This window comes from Cyprinodon tularosa, unplaced genomic scaffold (assembly GCF_016077235.1).
Source record: "Cyprinodon tularosa strain WSP-4 unplaced genomic scaffold, ASM1607723v1 ctg441, whole genome shotgun sequence".
NCBI lineage: Eukaryota > Metazoa > Chordata > Actinopteri > Cyprinodontiformes > Cyprinodontidae > Cyprinodon > Cyprinodon tularosa.
In genome coordinates, this window is record NW_024039165.1 from 50509 (window position 1) to 74324 (window position 23816).

The window sequence follows — 23816 nt, forward strand, 5'->3', positions numbered from 1 at the left end:
TTGAAGGTGATGAAAATCAGAGAAATTGGTCAATATATCCTCCAGCAGTCTAAATCTAAGAGACACACGTTACCGTACCTTGTTTTCTTGCAGTACATTTTACTTTTAATGCTATTTTAAGCATTTTGGGTTTGCTAGAGATATTATTGGCGGCATTATTTTCTTGCTGATTTGTTGAAGCCATTTTGAATTTACACTCATGCCGCATGTCCCTGAAGGCTTTTATGAGATATCAAAATGTGTATCCATCTCCTTCACTGTTTCCTTTCTTTAGGGGTAGCAAAGGAGGCAGTCATTATGTGTCTGTGTTTGAGTGTCAAGCTCAAGGGTCTGTCTCCAATTTATCCAGTACGGGGTAGGAGAAAGGGCAACCGGTTTGTGACTTTGCCCTGGGAAGGGACTTTGCTGAAGGCAGACGTGTTTGTTTGTCCCTGCAATTAAGAGAGCAAACATAAGCGCGAATAAATGATAACCCTAAATGGCCAGAAGTCATCGCTTTACACCAAGAGGCAAGCTATGACTTTGTATCCGTCCACACATCGGTCATCCAACCACTGTCGACCTTCTGCTGTCTGCCAGGGCAATCCCCTCAGTGTGGCGACAGTCATGGACGCTGTGGCAGAGAAGGCTCACAGCTGTATCTATGACACTGCTGTTACTGAGATGCCCCAGCACCAGCCTTAATGAATACAGATTTGATGAGGCTCCTTGGGTGTCCCACTTTACTTTAATTATTCCTCAATATGTGTTTTGTCTTATTTCATTACTTTTATCCCATAACTGGCTTTTACTTTTGTTCACCATGCGTTCGTTTGCTCCTATACAAGTAATCATATTCTTTAGCATTGGGATGAAGATCTAAATATTTTTCCTTTTCTGCATGTTGGTTTGCAGTATGTATGCGAGTCAGAGCGTGTCATGTTAATGACCAGCATGCCTTTGACCTCCTTGAAGGTCAGGTGCCAGTGCTTGTTAGCAGCGTCATCACGGCGATATGTCAGCTGTCAGCACAAAGACTGGAAGCTGACCAAAAGAACAGGGGTAAATATGGGGGGCATATGATGAGATTAATAGAGAAGAGGAAGGATAGGAGGTGGGGGAAGACAAGTTCATTTAAATATGAGTCTCATCAGAAGGCCTCTGCCACTCCTCGTTAACAACATGCTCATTATAGGCAAGGTTGTTGTGGCACAATCTGAGCCTCTGGTGTAGCTTTGATGTGTGTGTGATTTCTGGACATGTCTCGGCTTTCGGACGTGAGTGAGGTGTTATTGACCCTGGTGTCTTGTCCGTTTGCCCTGAAGAAGCTCCCCAGTTCTACTCTTATCTGAAAGAGGCAGGACCATATAATGTGATGGGTTCTGCTGTGTGTTACCAGTATCAGCACCGTATCGGAGACTTTTTTGTCCCGCTGCCCTTTCTAATTGGTTATGGAAGAAAAACACCGTAGTTTAGAGGGAGAAACCTCTATCATTTTAATATTTTTTATTTTTTAGACGGTGAAGTTCTTCACAAATGTCTCCTTTGTTATGTAGATCAATAATACAAAGATATACAACAACATATATAGCCTCTATAAGTATCTAATTTATATACATAATTTGTTATATACATTTATTAGGTGGAATTCAACATATTTAAAGTGTAATATTGATATAAAATTATAATTAAAACATACGCTATATTAGATCCTTATGTCTCAGTTTAAATAACTGATCATTTTTTTTTTATCTTAAATGAATAAACCTTTGACATGATAGCTGTAGTTTAAATAAAAAACATTACTCTCTAACAAGCTACTCTAAGTAAGATAAGTAAGGCTTTGCTGTTGCTGCCCCTTAGGCCTGGAGGGCCCCCCCACAGCAGGCCTTGTTCAGGCTAAAAACGTTAAGCTTTATTTATCTATCCCAAAAATGTAGTCATAATAACGTCTGCAAAATTGCATTGACTGGAAGACATATTAGATTTGTTACCTTGAAACAGGTACCATATGTTTGCATTTAGACCTAGTCATTGTAGAGCAATTATTGATTTATTTGGTTCTATAATTTCAGAGGAAAACTGGTTCTCTTGTTAATCATCTGCAGGATTTTACCAAATTTCTCCTGCTGTAAATGTTTACACAAAGCAAATGAATAATTTAATTGTATTTTCTGTTTTTTAGAATTAGAATATTTGTGAAGGGAGCTGAACAGTAAAATAGCTTAGGAAAAATTGCATCTGCTGTAAAACCAGAAATTATATGACCCTTTAGCTTTTAAATCATATATTAACCAGCCTGATCTACGCAGTTAAAAAAAGTCTTACAACTCAAATACATTTCATTCGATTTGTGGTATTAAAATGAAAAAAATATATTATACTTTATATAATATCGGAGTCACCACTCACCCCTTTCAATTATGTTCTACACAACAGTACCAAATAATTTTTTTATCACATCAATTTTTTTTTTTTTACTTTTGTCAGTAACCTCTGTAAAAACTGAATAAAAGCCAAACATCAAACTTTTTTTTGTTTTAAGATAATATACGAATATAAGAATACTAATGTTTGTTGAACTTAATATAATTTTACCCACACTGTTAGCCATCAGCGCACTGAATTAAAACTGAATAATAAACCCAAACATGCCTGATATGCAAAAAAAATTCTGTTTAGAGTTTGTCTCTTGAATAATTTCCATCGTCATGCAACAATAAATCAATTAACATGAAGAGAAGCTTTGAATAACATTTGGATTATTTTCTTGGAATGAAATCTTCAAATTTACTCTTGCAAATCTGAGTGGCATTCCTAAGAAAAGTAAGGAGAAACTTGCTTTATTATTGGTTTCTTCATATGTTTACAAAAACTGTTTGAAGTTGTAATTCTTTTACCCAAGTATCCCCCATCCTAATATAAATTAGTCTTTTTTTATAATAGATATATTTTTAATGTACAGGTGTTTTAAAAGACCAGGAGTCATTGCATCCTGCTTTGGTCAGACTTTCTCCAGTGTCGCCACACTGTGGCAGTTACAGAAGGTCTTTGTGAGGCTCAACTAATAAAAGATTTAAAATCTTCAGTAATCGCAGTGCATGGCTGTGAGCTCTAGATGGCAGTAGTGCCATGTACATTGCTTCATGTGGTGCCTAAATTATGAACAATGCATTATGGAGGTTTTTTATTAATAATCAATCATGTGAGCGGGAAGGGAGTTTTACTAGAGATTTAAGTATATAATGTGAATGATTTATTCTCACACAACAGTGACGCATGCTGTGCCTAGATTATCCCAATCACCCATCTGAATCACCAAATTACCTGTTCTGACCTTTTTAAGTATACCATGGGCCAGAAAGGTGTTGTAGCTGCATGTTGCTTTTGTTTTTTTCTTCTCCTTAATGCAGCCTTGTGTCCAAATGATTAAAAGCTTTTGAAAGGCTATCATTTTGATGTTAACTTTGAGACTACTTGTCACGTTGCTATTTCGGCCATAATGTCAGTCACGAGCACAAAGGGGCAGCTTAAGTCAAAGGTAGAACCAGTTTGATAAGTTGTCAAGTTGTCAAAGTGCAGGGCAGTAGTAATTTTCTTCAACATGTGCCAGCATTGTACTTACCTGTAAAGCATAAATACCTGCCTGCATTTTTGTGTGTGAACTCTCACAACCTCTTGAGTTAATCACTGTCATACGTCGCATCTTCTCTGGCTGACCTGCCTGATATTTTTCTGCATCCATTTCATTCCTAATCTAATCTCTTCTAATATTTTTCCCTTGAATCCTTAAAACAGTATAACCAATGAGGCAGGAGCGTCCATCTACAGTGTGAGTCCTGAGGCGGTCAAAGAGATGCCAGACTTGGACCCAAATCTTAGGAGTGCAGGTAAATCATACAGCCAGGTTGGATTGCTGTACTTCCCACACAGCAGGTTGCCTCTTCTGTTCAAGGTCCAATTAGCAACACTTGCTAGTCTTATAATCAGTATTATTTAGCAAAGCATTATTATTAATATTTATAACAATTAGAAAAATTGCTTAATATGTATATATATATATATATTTTAAACACATAGAAGTGTATTCACAAGTTAAGAACCATATTTTAATATATTTTAAAAACATATCTATACTTCTCTTTGAAATAATAGCCAGGAGCAAAAAAGTTAAATAACCAATAATAACAAAATTAGAAAAGTTAAACTTACAGTGTCCCAATCCTTTTTTTTTTTTTGTTACATTTGGGATAATTCATATTATATATAAAGGGAAACATAAAACTCCTAAACTTCATACTGTATGTTAACAATTTAATGATTTTATAATGCAATTTTTTTGTTGGGTTATTTCTAAATCATCATCCAAATATATATAAAACTTTCTTTTGGGATTTATCTTTTCTTTTTTTTTATGGAAGTACTGTGGAACTTTTTGTCCTTCCAAGAATCTTTGTTCAGATATTTCAAGCAGAACAGGCAGGGAAAAAAAACAAGCCAAAAAATAAACAAACAACAAAAACGCTGGGGGGAAACAGACTGGTAACACAATGAGATAGTATATTTAGTAATTGAACACTGAGATGCACTGAGATGGTTTGTTTAATGTTTGTTACATCGGAGGATAGGTTGAATTTTAGTCCAAGTCCAAACCTGTCCTCACTTTTTCACCAAAGTATGGGGAGTGTTTCAAACTTTGTTGTTATTATTCAAAGACCAAAGAAAAGGGTTTATTTATATATATTTTTCCTACCTTTCTCAATAAAACATGTTTACAAATCACTGTTTGAGCAAGATTTTTATCAATTGATCAATTGCTCAATACCAATTTCCTAAAGTTAAGATACTTTAAATGGTTACTCATCAACTTTTTATCTTGCAACCAGCTAGATTTAAACCCAAAACAAAGCTGTCAGTAATGTAGAAACATCAGATATGATGTTTTGCCACATACAGACATAGCTGCACTCTGTATTTTCGGAAAGTTAATAAAAAAAAAAAACTAACTCAGAATGAATCACACTGCTGGGTAGTTAATTGGTTTATTAATCTGTCAATTTTATTTTAATACACTATTCTGTGCTCTAAGTTAAGATGCATGTATGATTTACTTTTGACACACACAATTTTTAGATTCTCAATAGAAAGGAAAAAAAACAAAAAAGTCTGGAAAAAAACAAAACAGTCCCCTTTTGTTTCTTCTTATCTCTAAAAGAAGCCTCGCAAAGTCTCATAAAAAAAAAGTTTTTAATTGGGCCCTACCTTTATATACTTCTCTGATGATTTACTGCTCTATTTAGAGAGGATACCTCTGCCCTCCAGCCATATCACCAAGAGTATCATTAGGTCTTGAAAGCCAGCTTCTACTAAACTAACTATTATAAAAGCATTAAAAGAAACAATGTTAAAACATTTTCAAACACAATCAATCATCTTGATAAGACCTCATCTGAGTCTAAATCTGGACAGTGGTTGAAGATTAGGTGTCCCATAACGAGGGATACAATTCCACCTCCCAAATGAATAGCTAAACTGTTAATATCTGAACTTCATAATAAACTGTAATTTGCATTGTAGTCTGCCAAAGTTCATTATGTTGTCACCACGCCGTCTTACTCATTAAAGGGATATTTTGGCTCAGTTGGTTTATTGCACATTGTGGTTTGCAGCATAATGAAAGAGAATAAGCAGTGTGTTATCTTAAAATGACCCAAACTCTGAACTTTGGAGAACAAATGTTTCTAGCAGACTTCCTCTTTAACAGGCATAAATCAAGCCAGTCATTAATCTTTACTAAATTTCTGTGGTCGCATTTACCGGTATATCATTTACAAAAGTCAAAAGATATATGCTTCACAAATGAAAGTCTAAAAGAAGTGCTAATCCATTTCATTTTTGCTTGTCCTTCACTTCTCTTAAAGCTATTAATTGTTGAGATCAGAGACACCTAGTGGTGGCTTCATCTTTTTATACTTTTGCCCTTACATTTTTTCAAAGATTTCTGTTTACTTTTGGTCAAATGCGTGAAACAGAAACCATCCTGCATTCCCTCAAAAGCTCAAATAATTTCAGTTTGGTGAAAACTTCAACAAAAAAAGACTAGAAAATAACGCATGTCTCTCTATCTCCAGTCTGCAGTGTGTCTGATGAGGGTTGTCATCTGCGCTGGACGTTGGCTCATGAACCTTTAATAAATGTTGGGGAGTTTTACCCCTCTCCATTTCCAAATCAACTCCTTACAGATAGAAATGGGCGGAGAGTCGGGGGGGAAACAGGATAGATGGAAAGTGTATTTGGAGAATACTGCTGTTGCACTGAGCAAGGTTAGGGTTGAAACTTCATCCCTGTCTAAATATTATCTCAGGCAGCAGCCTCTTGCAGCAGCCAGAAGAGAGAGAAGAGCCATTGATTCCAGATATACTCCCTCCACTGCATCTCATCCTCCTCTTTCTCTTCATCTTTTCCGCCCCTGAGATACGAATCGGACACATCTCATGCTGAATTACACTCATGCAGATTTTGGAAGTTCAAACACGTACTTTAGTGCCGTCATTTAAAATGCAGCCAAGCGCTACAAAACAGGGACCACAGAAAGGACAAACCATATCGTTTGTTCAATTGGGAGCAACGTGTTTTCAGTTCTAAATTTGGGAGCGTTGCTTCTTTTTATTTTTTTTACAGATTACAATAACTCCGCCTTGAATAAATCAGTTTTCACTTAAAGGCTTTAAATTTTTTACACGATACAAACTGTACAACATATTTTCTCATTAAAAAAGACAAAAAAAGGAACAGATATTCTACAACCCATCCCATTGTCCGCTGGTGCTGTTATGTAAATTTTGATTTAAGCCATTTTATTCCTTTATTCATTTATATCTCATCCTTTACAGCATAAACATAACAAAACAAAAAAAAGAAAAACTCTTTATTTTCAGTTGCAAGATGATGCTTTAAAAGCCGCTTTCATTGATGCAGACTGTGAGCATTTGTGTGCTACATTTCATTATGGGCCAACAAGCTCCGGATTGTGTAAATTAGTGGTTTAAGGGTTCACGGCTTCACCGTCCATCAGGATGCTAAATGACAAGTGCAGAGGCTCTTCCTAAACAGCAGCTTTAATTATTATTATCGGGGGTGGAGGAATCACAATGAGGTTGGGCCTGCCTTCAGGGAGGCTCTCTATTATGCAGATAATTACCATATTCAGTAATTAGAAATAATGCGGTTTTGCATATTCGGTAATTAAGTCATGTTGCAAGTTCATAAAAAAAAAAAAAACCTGATTAATTTCTGAATGTATCTTTGTGTGTGTGATGTTTTATTTAGTGTCTATAGGAAGACGTGTGCAGGATCCACTAGCTGAGCTGGTGAAGATCGATCCCAAACACATTGGCATTGGAACCTATCAGGTACGCTTTTTTATTTCTTTTATTTTGAATGTTAACCATTTTTAGAACAGATTAGACCTAGCTGCTGTTTATGCTTATTTACATCTTATCAGCATGTTTTTCTGTTGTTAAAAGTCAGAGGCTTGTATATTTGTTGCAGGTTCTGCTTTAGTAAAACGTTTTAATCAGGTTAGATTTCTAAACGAAAAAGTAACTGGTTCAGCCATTAAACATGGAAGAATCTTTGTTTTTGTTTATCATTTGGTGTTCTAGAGTTTTATCAGCTTAAAACAACACTTATTTTGTTGTTTGTGATAATTTATTGCCGTTCTCCATTTGAATTAAGTAGCAGCTGAAAAAACATATACAAAAGTGTGCAAATAAAACAGAAAAACATTTAATCATTCAATAATCCACCTTCCAGCTTAAAACAATATATTATTTCAACATTAAAATGACAAATGACACCATCTATAAAAGGTTTAATCTAAGAAAGTGTATTTGATATCAAGCTAAGATGTCCAACAGGGAGATATTTGGCTTAAAGCATTTTCTTCTTCAGTAGGTTACATGTTAAATGTCTTTAATTCCTGTTATTGAGGATGTGAAGCTAATTTAATCATTGAGCTATGATGCGAGAGAGGAGGTTTTTTTTGCTGCAAGGCAGAGTGAGAGCAGAGGTCTTTTATGGATGAAAACACTGGGTTTCTGGTTAAACTATGGGAGAGTGAAGGATCAATTATGAAACTGTAAAATACAAATTTGTTTTTTCAGATTTTTATTGTTTTTGAAAATTGGATAAGGGTAAATAAAGGATATTTGCTTTAAGGTGTTATACAGGTAATCCTTTTCATTTAAAATAATCCTTAGAATTATCTGAATTGTCAGGACCATAATTGGCTGGTCAGATCTTGAGAAAAAAATGGTGCTCTTCACAAAAAAAGGGACGGCTTGGTGCAGCTCTATATTTGTTATGTGTTGGTCTTAGTAAGATCACCAGTGGAAAGCCAGTCACAAGAGAAAATAGAATCGAGGGCTTAGAAAAGACAGCAGATGGGGACAAATGTCAAAGGTACAGGAAGGAGCGGAAAAAGCTAAGACAGACATTTGAGAGTGAAAGGAGCAGGTCAGGTTGTGCAGCTGCTTGTGTGCATGTGTGTGTTGGCCACAGTGTTAGGTCACAGGCCCTCGTCTCTCATCACGTTCTGCCGGGCTCTCTTGGGTGCCCACAGTTCTGCACTTTTCGCTCTCAGATCATGTGACTGGGTCAACAAATGATAATTTAACAGAGTAAATAAACCCCTGGTGCTGACAGATATAAGATGGGACATCACTTTAACCTGCATGTGAGCTCCCACAGAACCACTCTCGCTTTTGCTCATTTCCCTCTCCGTTTCTCCTCATAATTAGCTGGTAAGATTCTATGCACTGAAATGCATGTGGGGTATAAAAGTCTCTGTTTTTTGCATGATCATGAAAAAAAAAAAAAAAGAGTCCATGCCTACGTTTTCATTTTGGCGATTCGTGCCGTTTTGAGGTTTCTTAAAGTTTATTTCTCCTAGACCCTGAAAGCATAAGGGCAGATGTAACTCTAGACAGCTGGCACAGCATGCGCTCCCTTTCTCCTTAACTCTGCTGAGCGAGTGAGTGACAGCTCTGAGAGAAAGGCGGAAATGAGCTGTGGGCTAAAAAAGTGAAGCCCATTAAATTCAGATTGGGTGTAAGTATTGGTGTGGGAACATTATTTGCACTGCAACACTCCTGGTTTAAAGGTCTCACTGGGTATAAAAGGTCTTATATGGCATGTTTAAATCTGCTTAATATTAATTTTTAGAGAACAATGCATTTATAGACTGGTTAACAAGTAGGACAGTTAAACTGTCACATTTAAAGCGTTTATTTTTTCCCTGTATTTTGATGAATAGAGTAGCTCTTTAAACACGTCTTTGTCACCTGTTTCTTGTGGTTGCTCTGCTTGGTTAACAGTTGGGCAATCCCTACAGCGGTGGAACTAATTGCTACTGAGAAACACACACAGAGGCAAACACTGCTGTGTAAGAAAACATTACCCACCAGCCGGATATTAGAGAAACTGTCAGTCTTTTCTTATAGGCTTAAAACTTGTTTTTATTTATTTTTGTCCTGATGAGTCACTGTTTTGAGATTAAACTTAATAGCTGATCTTCATTGATGATCAATCCAGGCATTTTAAATCTTAAACTAAAGGGAATCAAAAGCATGACAGATTTATTTATGTAAAAGTTTTAAATAAGATTTGAGTAAGGTTAATGTAATAAGATAAGATAACATACAAACTGATATTTTGTCACAGACATTTGTAATACTAATTAGTGAAACTTGAAACAAAAACTAGGCAAGTTTATAGAAGTGCATACATTAAAAAAAGGTGGAAAGATTGAATTAGATTGAAAAAATTTAAACCATTCTTCCAATATGATCATTTTAAATAGGATCCAGATAAATACTTTTGTTTTAAGTGAAATTAGGTTCATCTAGCTGCATGAGGATAATCAATTAGGCTTTTGAAATGATGATTATCCAACATAATTACTGGAATACGGCTCTGGTAGGAGCATGAGATGTGAAAGAAAAAAGAAAGAGAAAACTTGACTCAAACTATCTATAATTTGACTGCAATCAACAAGTCTGGGGTCTTGATAAGTCACTGAGGTTTGGAAAAAAAAACAGGGCTTTTCTGTATGACGTTTACAAATTTACTTCAAAATTTTATCAAATCCGTAACAAAACACCTTTTCCTTCCCGATATCCATGGCCCAATTGTACCAAATATTATTCTATCCATCCATTTTCCTTCTCCTTTATCCCTACTAGGGTCATGAGAGGTGCTGATCCAGCTGTCTACGGGCGAGAGGTGGGTTACACCCTGGACAGGTCGCCAGTCCATCGCAGGGCCCAAATGTTATTATAATTTTTAAATCTAAGTTGCGTGAGTGATGTCACTCATGAAACGAGGCCACTGATTCCATCCTGTATGGGCGCATACCATCATTTAGTCTTGAATGGCAGTGCCTGGAGGGGAGACAGGAGCAGACATAGCAGAAGTAAAAAGACGTGGAGGCTTAAAATGACTGATGGTTCCTGCTTTGACTTACCGAAGTGTGGGAAAATTAACAAGGTCTATCAATATTAGTTACAGAGGCCCACAAATGCATCCTGGTATTATTTTAATTATTTCCTTTTGATGTGTCTCAGCATGATCAGAAAATGTTTTATTGTTAGTCTGATTTAAGTGAGCCTGTTAATCGTGTTGCTTTATAATGAATTTATACACATTGATACCATGAACCTAATATACATGGAGTAGCTGTTTTCCTACCAGACTGGTTTTTCTGTTACTAACGATAAAATTAGCTCTTTATTTTTCTTTCATGATAAAATGTACAGATTTTTTTTGTTTTTTATTTATTTGCCTTTTCAATATTTGTTAAAATTAAATGCCCGCCCACCAGATTTAAACAGACTTTATTTTTATATTTTAAGTATGATTTGGGATTAGTAAAGATTTATTTTAATATGTAATATTCATCCTGTAAGTTACTTTAAACAAGGCTGTCTGTTTATCTTTATTTTTTGTTTGCATTTTTTGGTAGGTTTGTGCCAGTATGTGGTAAAATGCCTTTCATTAATTATCAGGTGAAAAATCTGCTCAAGATGAGATGGTTCTATGTTTTTTCTAACACCTATCAGGAATACCCAAAGGCGGTATTTCAAACTTCCTGCAAAGCAATAGACCAGACGTGCGCATGCATGCATGCAGCAACAGACAACATCCTTGTCTTCAGACATACATGCCTTAAATAGTATAAGTTGTGCTTCTCTGAAGAACTTCACACAGCCCCGAAGCAAGTTGTCACTCAACTAGAACATGAACGCCAGATAACCCCTGTGAGAGCAGGTTAACTTGTTCTCACTTCATGTCATTTGTTCTCAGGTTAATTCTGTTAAAGAATAGAGACAAAGCAGTTTCACTGTACGATGTCACAGATACACTAAGTGAAAGCATTCCAATAATGTTTATACATCTTTATATTTGCACAAATTCTAATTGATTTGCAGATACAGGAATAAACATTTTTTTGATAGGCAGCATGACAGTTTGCCATCATCCATATTAGCTTTGTTCTGATGTAAATCACAGTTTTCATAATGCAGTCAGAAGTGTGTGATGGTTGCTCAGGGAGTAGGGGCTTTTCAAGGATGGTGGGAGTATCCTATTTGCTGCTGTTGGTGGTCAAAGTGCCTGAAGATGGCAATCTACTTGTATGTAGTGTGAAGCACTTTAGGGTCTTTGGATTTGATAGAACGCAATACAAAAAGTAAAACCGGAAAGTAAAATGTGCTCCAAATATTTGCAAGGAGCTTTGGGATCTCAAATGTTAAAGTCATGACTACAATTTTGAAAATATACTAAATAAAATGCCTCATTTGGCAGAGTCGGTTTGCCGTTATCTCTTAAAATGACAGAATGGCAACGTTTAGTTTTGCAGAATAGCAAGGCGTCTGAAATACTTACTAAGGATGACTTTGAGCAAAGCAAAGACTTAAATGTAATACAAAGTATCAAATATATCAAAAACTGAACTTTACAAACACATCATGAAAATCTTAAAGCGTGACCATGGAGGGCTCATTATCTCGGCTTGTTTTGCTGCCAAGGAACTCCCAGTCTTGCCTGTTTACAAATCCAATAAGGAATTAGACTAAACCTTTGTTCATTAAATGTTAAATGTAAAAATTCACATAACATGTCAATGCATTTTTAAAAAAATAATCAGAACCATAATACGCATCTATTGTTCATAGAACATTTTGGTTGGTTTTGTATGAGATAGGAAAAAAAATTCAGCTTTTTTTAAAGTTATAAATATCTCTCTCCTCGAATTTCAATTTAAAACTCTCATTCAAAGTGAACCTGACTTCTCAGGATATAACGTTCGAAGTTTGACTAATGCTTTCTGGACCCAGCTTTCTGTATTTCCCTTCAAGCAGACTGATTTGCAATACAAGGAAATAAATTCCTCATGTCCCCGGGTTGGATGCAATGGAAAGACCTTTAATGAAATGTGATCCTCAGGTTTGAAATCATTTTTACAGTTAAACCTCCATCATTAATTCCTTTAGGCTCTTTGCTTATACAGTCGTTCTGGCTCCAGAAAGTTTCTTTGTTAGCTCTTGGTGACAAGATTTATTGTTTTTTTAGTCAGCTGTCAGACTCACAACTTCTGCCATCTTTGCCAGTCAACACCTCAACTAATAGCAGTTACTTTTGCACCCCTTGTCCCCTCTTAAGTTTCTTTTCTCTGCAAGTGGTTGTTTTATACATGCCTCGTGTGAGGAAGCACATCACAGAAAAACGACATTGACGTTTTTCAGCTTCTCATGGAAATAAAGAGAAAGTGAAAAGTTTATTTTGGTTTTCTGTCCTTCTCTCCTCTTTTTTTTACCTTCCATGCCCTTTTCTCTGTCTCTGATTGACATGCGGTAACTCAGCCGAGTTTTAACACTTGTGGTGCAGACAGAAGCACTTTGTTGAAGTGTATTGGTAAGCTGACTTGAGCTCGTTTTTGGGCCAATGCAAACATGACCTTCGCATAGGGATCCAGTCCATTGGTTCTGGATAAGTTTGAGGTTTAGGCTCTGACAGGTGGACCCAAATAATACTTTGTTAATCTATCTTATCGATTTCAGGACCACTTTGTTTGCCTTTAATTGAAGAAAAAAGAAACAGAAAAAAAAGACATCTGAAAGCAAATAGTTAGGTATAAAAAATGTAGAGAATCACCCTAAAGGTCATACACCATGAACACTGTTATACGTTTGCATGTAGACATAGATAAATTCAGTTCAAGGATGCACAGATTTCACGTTAGAGTTCATTGTTGTAAAATCGCTTTCAGGAAAATATATATTTTTTTTCTATTTTTGTTTTCCAATAATTTTAGTCCGTGCTTTGAAATCTTTTAGTTTTCTTTTTTCTTGATCTCTTTTGTTGTGTGTTTTAAATTGGTTGTTGTCATGTTTTCAAGGTTGGTTCATGTTAAGGATGCAATTCTGCCCTGGTATCAAATCCTCTGCAGCCTCGGACGCTAAAGGAAAAAATTAAAGGTTTTCCTTTAGTGTTTTTCTGTGTTTATCTGTTCAGTCAGTTTTGGTCAGCTTCCAATTACCCGATGAAGAAAGCAACCCCACTTCTTGAAGCTGCAATGAGCAGGTTTAATTTTATAGTTTGTTTAGGGTGTCACATTTACAAAGTGCTGATATGAGATAGAGGCTATTGAAAGTACTGCAAGTAACTGTAGTCAATGCATACATAATATGCATAATCAGATCAGTGTTCAGGTCATTACTTCTAACTGGAAAAGAAGGCAGCTGTTTATTCTCCTTCCTGTTTCCTTTAACTTTCTCATAAAGCGAATGAATATGAACTAGGGTATGGCCACATTTTTAACAAACCTCTGCCAGCAATTCATCTCAGGTATGTACAGAGGTGCATTTTCAGCTCTGTGCAGTTAGATAACCTCCCATCATTCCGTTTCATTCAGTGACTATAGAAGGTGGAATCTCTCAGCTGTGCTCTCTCCTTCAAATTTCTCGTGTGAAAAGTTTTTTTGGTGTAACATTTCAGCCAATATCCTCCCAATTATTTCTTATTGTTGTGACGGTTTTTGTCTAAATGTCCTCGTCAGGAAGTCATAAATCATTCTACCTTTATGGGACTTCTCCCTTGTTTGAAAAGATTTATTTTCTATCTTCTAAATGCCTTCGGCTGCTGCAGCTCAACATTTATTTTAAGTAGACTGTGAGTCGATAAAGGAGGTAGTTTGTAGGTTTAAAGTGACAACTCAAACAATGTCTCTTTTAATATTACCTTGGCTCCTGTGGCAATATGTGTGATCTTCTTTATTGTAGTGAATATTTTTTTTAATTGTATCACAATAATTATTTCAGTACATTATTTATTTTATGCAACTTATTTCAATCATATTTATTTATAAAGGTAAAAAATATTTTTTAGCTTCTGCTTTTTTAAACATTTCATGAGAGCTTTGAAATTACTTGCAAAAGTAATTACTGACTTTTATCTCCAAAGAAAGGATTCATGCCAGTGTCACATCATCCTATACTTTTGAGGCTATTTGTATGACATTGTAGTTGGAGCAGATCCCCACATGCTGGGTAATGTGTAGCATTACAAATCCCTCTATTTACCGGGTTGTACACAAACTTTGCATGGCTGCGCCCTACGTCCATCCAAATGGTTCCTAAATTAGCCTTCCAGTCTAACTAAAATAGAGGTTTCATAGCTTAATAAGGTCTAACATCTCACTGCTGCTGCACTGTGCTCTGCTTTCGTAGCTTCAGTCTGTCTTAATGACTGCTCTGACTGCAGGACACTGTCTGTAAAAGATTGAAGAGCCATTTTGAATGAAAAGCAATGTAGTATTCATTCAAGTCAAATCAGTCTTGGTTTTCCTTTTGGAGTCAAATTCACAAAGATCAAATACAAGCCAGATTTTGGATCACATTCTGAAGTGGCTCAAATGTGACTTTATTAGATTTGGAAAATATTTGGAAACATATGCCTCTCCTATCTTTTAGTTTGTGACATGGACATACGTTGTTATGAAAAAATATCTGGCTCTTGACAAAATTAATGAGTTAGATCTATAAATGAATCACAGACAATCTTGAGACCGGACGTCACTCTAAGGAGTTACACATGTTCCACAATCCCTATTTGTCCTCGTCTGTCATTTCCTTTGCTGCCTGAGAAGGGCCACACTTGTGTTGTTGTTATCTGTTTACAAGTCAGCGTTTGTTCAGGGCTCTATCATGTTACGGGCCCCATCTCATGCTGCTCTCCAGCACATTTATACGCAGGACACACAAACCCCTGCATGTAAACACAGCAACAGTGACACACAGATACAACAGCCCAACAGGAGTTCACTTTAGAGTGTCAGCTAATCCCCAAGCAGCTGCTGAGGCATCAGTCTCCAGCTGCAGTTCTTGAATACTCATCATGTCCCACAGTTAGGTACTTCCGGTTTCATCAAATAATGCTGCTTATAAGATTGGGTAGATATTTAAATTTTTTTTCCTAATTTTTCTTAGTCTGACTAAAAGTTCCATTTGGAGGTTTACCATAAAAATCTGAGCATATCGGCTAAACGGAAAATTATCCCTATGAAGTTTATATATACAGTATATATATTAGGGATTTCTGTGGAATTCATAATGTATTTTATTGGATCTGCATTTGCCTGATTGTACACATAAATTTTTTCAAGAAAATAAATGTATTAAATGTGGTCAGCTCAGCTTTGAAGGGTTAAGCTGAAATTAAACACTCCATTCTCTTTCCCTACTTGGGGTCTTCTTCCTCTAAAACAACACTTTTAATAATCTGATAATTTTTTCGCTGTTTTTTTATGTGTTCTCCTTTTCGCCATCTAACTCCTCCTTGGGCTTGCTAGTCTCAGCCCCAGATTCTTTGAGAATTAAAAAAAAAACTTGGACTTTTCTGAATCAGAAAATGCTTTATGGGCAATCAGTGTTTTTACACATATAGGGAATGTTTTTGGTGATTACCTTCTACATATAAACAAACAAATAATTATACAAATTGGAACAAACATGCAGCTTGAACAGGAAGAGCATCATGTCAGGTATTAAAGATAAACATCCTATCCAACCTCTAAATCTGTTGAATATGCGATGTGTTGAAGCTACAGTGTCAAACTATTTTTTTTAAATTGATCTCCAAACAGTTGCATCATTTATTGTAAGGAAATGTCTGAATTTAAACAAACTTCCCTGCATTAAGTTGCTTTTTAGTCTTTAATTTATTCATCCGTCGAAGTATCACGAAATATAGGATCATCATCAGAATCAGTTACAGTTAAGAAATATAAGAAATGTTTGCTAACAAATAGCCAATTACAATGAATTACTAATCTCCATAATATAAAATGAAGAACTCCTGAAAAAAAAAAAAACACATCCTCTGAAATCCTTATTTATTTACAGAAGAGGAAATTATATGACATACAGCTAATAAATGGGTGGGAAAAAATGTGGAAATCAGAGATCTCCCACTTACCGTAAAAAAAAAAAACATATATATATATATAAAACATATATATACTTAGATATAGATAGATATAGATATTTAAATATCCCTATAATATGAAAATAACAATGCTTAATCAGTTTGAAACTGAAAAATATTTCCCTTTTTTGTGATTAGATTTTTTGTTTCTTTTTGAGGGGGGATACAGCTTCAGCAGGAAAACTAGACAGTAGTACCTCAGCTCTCTATCTTCATGTCTAATGTGTTCTTTCAGCACGATGTGTCAGCGGGAGCACTGAAGGCAGCGCTGGATGGAGTGGTGCAGGAGTGTGTGAGCTTCGTTGGAGTGGACATCAACATCTGCTCTGAGACACTAATGAGGTAGCTCACACCCTGTGCAGTCATGCTACACTCCATCGTCAGAAACTCGACGTTTACCCACATTGCACAAAGTTACGTAATGCTTATTAATCACTTTATAACTTTAGAAGATTTTATTAAAACATTTTAAGGACTTATATAAACTTCTTAAACAATTTATTACAGTTTTTTGTCGGTACGAAGGATTTTATTTGAATCTGTTCCAAGGATTTTTCCCTGCTGTATTCAAATTAGGGGGAGACCTTTTTTTTTTTTTTTTCCCATACTTCCTTCTTAGCATGTTTTGCTTAAACTGTAAACTAACTCTCTGACTTGTTGATTCTTTCGACAATGAATTTTAAGCCAGCAAAGTACTTCTATGAGGTTTTAATTTAAAATAATAGTAATGAGGATAAAAAAATTGTATTGATAAAACCTCAGCCTGCCAACACATTCCTTTTCACAGCGGCTGTGTATTTTCACACACTTTTCACTCATGCACAAACACATGCATTTTGTAAAATAGAGATATAGTCCATCTCAATCTTCTAACATACTTTCCTTTTGCAGTCACAACATGACAAAACTTCGTTCACACTCATGAACAGACGTGCGATTAATGCACACTCACCCACACACAGGCGGACTGCCAGCTTTCTGTTTAGACTAATGCTTCACATCCTGGCCCCACTTAACAGGGCCGACTGATGTCAACTGAGAGGATTAGCCAGGTCTGCGCACATGAGAAAAAAAAGAGAGAAAAAACATTCACAAGTATTGGAAAATTGCATGAAAAACTGTCGTATAACATTGCAGGACACAAATTAGCAATATGTATTGCTGCCGTATACTAAGAAGGAAGAGGTATAGGAAAAATATGGCTATTTTTTAAAGTTAGTAATAAATGAAGCTGGCATGGACATTAGCTGAGCCATCAGGTCATCTGTTTACCTGTCTACTCTGCTAGTGAGCTTTTTCCATTTCTGCTACCATTTGGCTCACATAGGTGTTGATGACTGAGATATTATGTGCAGTGTTGACATAGCAATGTGTTTTAGGGGAGGTGACTCGCTGTGGGCATTAACAGGATCGAGCTAATTGCATTTCAGATCGCTATCCTTTTTTTCCTCAGCCATAACAGATTAAATATGTACACTAGGTATCACCAAATGAAAATTTATTGTGTCAGCAGCTCATTTAAAAGTCAGATGATTGTCATGAATCCCATCATGTTTACATCTCTGTACACTTATGCGTCATTAGTATTTAAATTCAACTCAAAGTGTTCTGAAGTGTAATTAGCACCAAAAAGTGCTGTTTAAACGGACTGGTTTTCTAAGGTTTTTGTCTGGTGAATTTTGTGTTTCCTTTTGTAGGCATGTAGCAGGGCTGAACGCAGGCAGAGCTCGCAGCATTGCTGAGTGGAGAGAGAAAAATGGTCCGTTCATCAACAGAGAGCAACTCAAACTGGTGAAAGGCATGGGACCCAAGAGCTTCCAACAGTGTGCTGGCTTCATTAGGATCAATCCGCAAACTCTAAACAGGTAGAAAACACTGATGTCAAAACATGAAACCTAAATAGAATACATTTTCTTTATTGAATTTTAATTCTGTAATATTCTGTGTTCATAAAAACTGCATGTTTATGTTATTTGGTAATTAGAGCTCCACTTAGGATTAATTTATTTATAAATCACATCTAATAACTGGCTTAATTAACAGGTTTTAAATAGCGGTAAATACAAATTAAAGATTAAAAACCGCAACCGGACTTGAAGTTTTTTAATTAAAAAAAGTTTTATCCATCAAATTTTCAGTCCAATCTTTTTTCTTTCGGGGAACTTTTTTTTCCTGGAGAATTTGGAATCTTTACCAGCAGAATAAGATGCTTTTTAATAAAGGCAAGGCTGTAATGTGGAAGTTTTTATTTGTTGTTTTTTGTTTTAGCGTTCTAGAAGCTGATACCTTATTGGTCAGTTTCAGTGTAGATCTGGTTTTAATAAGAAGCAATTATTCAGCCATCAAACCTGGTCCCTTATGACCTGGTAGTCTAATCCCCTCTCTTTGTTTGGCACACTTCCGCTTAAGTTGTTCCTTGGCCAACATTTTTCCATTTTGCTGCCATCAATTTTCTGTGGCTGCAGCATTTTTTTGTTTTTGTTTTACCGCATTTCCTTTTACAATAATTATTTGTGTTTGTGGGATTTGGGGTTTACATCATTCTATATTTTTGTGACTAAAGCACATTGATAATAATTGATCATTCAACTTTATTGATCTCACATTGGAGAAATTTACCTCTGCATTTAAGCCATCCCATTGAGGAGCAGTGGGCTGCCATCGTGGGGCACCCAGGTAGCAGTGTGGGTTAAGGGGCTTGCTCAGAGACCCAAAGTGACAGTTTTTTTAAATTGCGCACTAAATCAGTAAATGGGCCATATGACATTTAAAAGTATAATGTTCTGACCTCAAATGATTTTAAAGCGTGCTTTTATTGAACAACCGCAACAGAGAAGAGAACTTTTAACTTAATACTCTGAGCTCTGTGATGGCTCCATTGGAAGCTACTGCTGCCGCAGTTCTAGCGCACCTAGTGGCTAAAACTTGTAGTTTTCAAAATGAAACAAAAAAAACTTTAAGTGTTTTCTTGGCACAAAGAAAAAATATGTTTTTTAAATATATTTATGTGTTTTGTTTGTCTCTATCTGGTTTATTGTTGCTTTAAGTTCATTGTTTTTTCACTTTCATATTCGAATTGAATTGAGTAATATTATGAATAATAGTTTTAATTAAAGTTCATCCACAAAACACAAATGCAAGCACATTATTACCAAATAAGCAAAAAGCAAGTCAAAATATAAAGGTTTGTGTAAAATGATGTATGCCACAAAACTCTCTAGATTTGGGTTCTTCAGTTTCATTCCTTGATCTGGTGTCCTGCAACTTCTCTGTGTCTCCGCTTCCACACAGCTCAATATAATTGCTGAATTACCGCTGCTGTCAAGTTTTCCAGACTCCTGCTAATGACCTGATTATTTGACTCAGGTGTGTTAAAGCTGAGGCACGTTTAAAAAGTCCAGGAGTCGAATTGAAGACCCTGCTTTAGATCCCCATAGATGACAGAGTGAAAATCTAACACATTTCTATTACATTAAGGTGTCTTTTGCCTTACTAAAAATGATCAAAAATAGATATAGAATTCGGCTTCAAGATAATCATCAAACCACTAAAAATAACTGCAACTTAGCATATTTGTGCTGTAAATAAGTCTTCTAGTAAGAAAACAAAAAAAAAATGATGATGTCTTTTCTATTATTTTTATTAGATACATAATTTGCCTGTTGATGTTTTATTGCCTCTTAATTTGTGTTAAATTTGAAATGGAGTAGATTACTGTCCAAAAAAAAAAAAAAGTCATACCCAGAAAATAGATTTGTGAAAATGGAGCCAGTGTCCACACTAAAATGTCTACTTTATAAAAGTGGCTGAAACTACAGCATTAGATTACAAGCTAAGTATTCTGGCATTTAGTGGTTTCTGCTCAAATAATTATTTGGGTTCATGTGAAAAAATAAAGAGGACCATTTAGTTTTTAACACAGCCAAGGCAGGGCTGGGATCTGCGCAAAACATCAGGAGATTAAAAGTCTAACAGTTGTTGATGCCCTACGGAGAAGTTTGCTGAAGAGATATTCAGATGTGCAGATCTATGGCTGAAATGAACGAAGCAGAAATAGGCTGAGGTTAGATGTTAGTTTTCAGTTAGCAATCAAAATAAACTTCTATTAATAACAAAACTTATAAATATTATAATAATCAATAATCACTGAGTGTTTAAAACATTTGAATTTCTCGTGTTTTGTCAAACAGTGCCAAACCCTTGCCTGGGAGTGCCACAACAGTAGCAGAAAAAACAGCACCTAAGAAGAGCAAAGGAAAGGCTGCTTGTGACATACCAACCTCATTAAACCCCCTGGACCAAACTTGTATTCACCCTGAGTCCTACCATGTGGCACAGAGGTAAGGCCCACACAAACACACCACCACACACCCACACTTGTACAGCAGCAAACCCCACTGGCCGAGCATGTTCAGACAAAGATGGAGCTGATTTTAACACCATCTCATATGGTGCTGGTTATAGTGGTGAAGGACGCTGATTTGATTTACGCAGACATGGGATACGTACATGGAAGGAGGTGTTGGCTTTTCCGCGAGTGTCCTTGTGTGAGAAATGATTGTTAGGGCTGCTGATGCTGTTATCAAAAGCACATTGAACATCTGCCTCAGAAAGCTGTGCGCGCGCGTGTGTGTGTGTGAAAAAGAGAGAGGGAGTCTTTGTGGTGTTGAAGCCCTTTCTCCTGCAGCTGTAGTCACTCAACTGTGTTTAGTCTACATAAGTTCTGACACTAGTGGCTCTAAGCATGACTCCCCTCATGTTGATGCACCTTTAAATGCCTCAGTGCGTGAGTTGGATGATGTATGTCTTTACACATGCATGCAGATTTGTAACTGTTGCTTCAAAAACCTTTTTTCTTTGCTTTGTTTTAGTTAAGTTGTGTTTTAGGGTTATGTCCAGAAGTCCTGCTTCTTTCTGTATTCAGTACTTTTTTCAGTCGTTCCTTTTAGTTTATGTTCATTTCCCATTTTCTGCGCTTTATATACACATTTCTTTTCCTACCCAAAGTTTAGAGCTTTGAAACAATTTTTTATTCTGCAATGTCTGTCTGGCTGACAGATATTTCATTCTACTGAATGCTCTGAATGTTTTTCTTTCTTCCCTAGTGGTGTTTATTATCTTTGCTCTGTGAGGTGCCCATGTCCTGCTGAATTAAAATAAAAATCTTTTACCTTGAAAATGTGAGAGAGCAAAGAAAAATCACACAATTTCTGCAAATATGAAAAAAGCAAAGACACTGTTAGATTGGAAGCTACTTGACAAGTAAAATATAACAACCTAAGCTTAAAATAACGGAATATGTTTAATATTGTTTTGATTCTGATTCTCTCTCTCTCTCTACTGCAGGTTTATAAAAGAAACCATTTTGATTGTAGACGTGCAATAAGAACATGAAAATGCTGAAAAGATCCTTAGAATGCATTGTAAGCTAAGCTAACTGTCCTAAATGTGGTTCCTTTATGGGGAAATTGAAAGAAAAATAACTTCCCTGCAGTTCCTAACAGGGAATCAAACTCTTGTAAATCACCTAACAGGTTGACTGCTTAGCCAATAACCAAATCCACCGTGATCATCATAGACAAGTATAACTGCTCTCCACTGTCTTTGAATTGCTGCCTGAATCTAAGGCTGGACAATATCATGATACATTTCTTAATTTCATCAGATACAATATAATTTCAATATTGATATTGAGCAAAATAAAATAAAAAAACCTCAATATGAAAAAAAAAATATTTGTTTTCACTGTAAAGTACATAAAATATCAAAAAGGTTTTTAAGAGCCATTTTACCAATATTGATTTACATATTTTAAAATATGTTGTTATTGAAATATTGTGCAGCACCTACTGAGCTCATTTAATTGGCTATTTCCTTTCACCTTGAACTTACTTCACCTTTCATTAGTTAGGAATGGATGATCATACATTAACGCTAACTGCCAGCTTCAAGCAGACTTTCAGACAATCAAGGTTTGTCATATTATCTAAAGGCTCCATGAGATCATGGCAAACCTCGCTTCACCTGCCAATGGTGCAAAACTTCTACAAGCATGTAAACATTGATTCTCTGAGAAGTGTAGCTAGCTAGTCAGCAAGACAACTACATATGCAAGGTTTAACTATACATTGAGCAGTTTAACATATGTTTTAAAGCAAACATATTAGACCAGGCATCCCCAAAGTCGGTCCTCGAGGGGCCGCTGTCCTGCAGGCTTTAGAGGTTTCTCTGCTTTAGCACAGCTGATTCTGATTATTGCAGTTCAGCAAAAGTCTGTTAATCAACAATCAATGTGAATCAGCTGTGCTAGAGCAGGGAAACCTCTAAAACCTGCGATACGGCGGCCCTCAGGGACCGACTTTAGGGATGCCTGTGACTCTGCAACATAAATAACAGAGGCAATCAGAGTTTCAACTAACAGAAATGGATAAAACAATTACTTCAACTCACAAGCTTGATTGTAACCTGGTGCAGCTCGACATTTAACAGCTCTTCACCATTTTATATGTTACTGGGATAACGGCTCAAGCGACAATAATTTATAGGCAGAACTGTAGTTCTTGTTACTCCAGGCATAAACTAGTATATTAAACATTTTATACTGTATAAACACAGTCATTTCTCACCATCACTGTGTAGACACATTCACTGGTAGTCTGAGAAGCAAGGTGTTGTTAAACTGGCAGTTTACCACATGTAGGGGTTGATTGAAGAGCCAGTGTTTTTATAGGAAGGATCACCCCTACCCCCCAACTGCACCACTGAATCCAGGTCCCCTCAAACTTACACTAGTTAATGCTATTTCTAATTTAGCAGTTGGGCTGTGAGGTAAAAATAATTAGAGAATTTAAAAAATTCTAATCTCACTGCTTCTAATATCAGTGGTTCCTTTCAGCTTAGTCGTTAAAACTGGACCTCAGGTTCCTATACCTGGTCTTGGTGCCAAATAGCACCGAAGTTATTATTATTATTTTTTTAAATCTGTATATTTACAAACATATTAAGGGCATCGAAGGTCACATGGTGTGCTTAAAATGATATCTCTATACTGCAGGATAGTACTGGTTTCAGCATTTAAAGTCTTAGGCGGTGTCCAATTGTCTGCCCTATTCACTATATAGGGCACTATATAGTGGTTACAACATTTTAGATGAGTGTCCCAACATCTAGTGGATGAAAAAGAAGAAACCCACAATTGGGTAGCGACACAGCGACAAGTAACAAAAGATGGCAGATGCACCGTGCAAGGAGGCGGAGTTACATGTCCAACAGGGAGCGAAAAGTAGTGATCA

At 36.2% G+C, this 23816-nt stretch overlaps 1 protein-coding gene across 3 annotated transcripts in view; it reads left to right on the top strand.

Moving 5' to 3' along the window:
* The window catches only part of srbd1 (S1 RNA binding domain 1), a 76666-nt gene that overhangs the window by 41304 nt on the left and 11546 nt on the right, over positions 1-23816 (top strand). For all 3 annotated transcript variants that reach the window (XM_038300145.1, XM_038300146.1, XM_038300148.1), the window contains 5 exons: positions 3778-3869; positions 7309-7391; positions 16760-16866; positions 18222-18389; positions 20715-20864. In XM_038300145.1, the coding sequence (XP_038156073.1) occupies positions 3778-3869; positions 7309-7391; positions 16760-16866; positions 18222-18389; positions 20715-20864 (600 nt within the window). The remainder of the gene's footprint in view (positions 1-3777; positions 3870-7308; positions 7392-16759; positions 16867-18221; positions 18390-20714; positions 20865-23816) is intronic.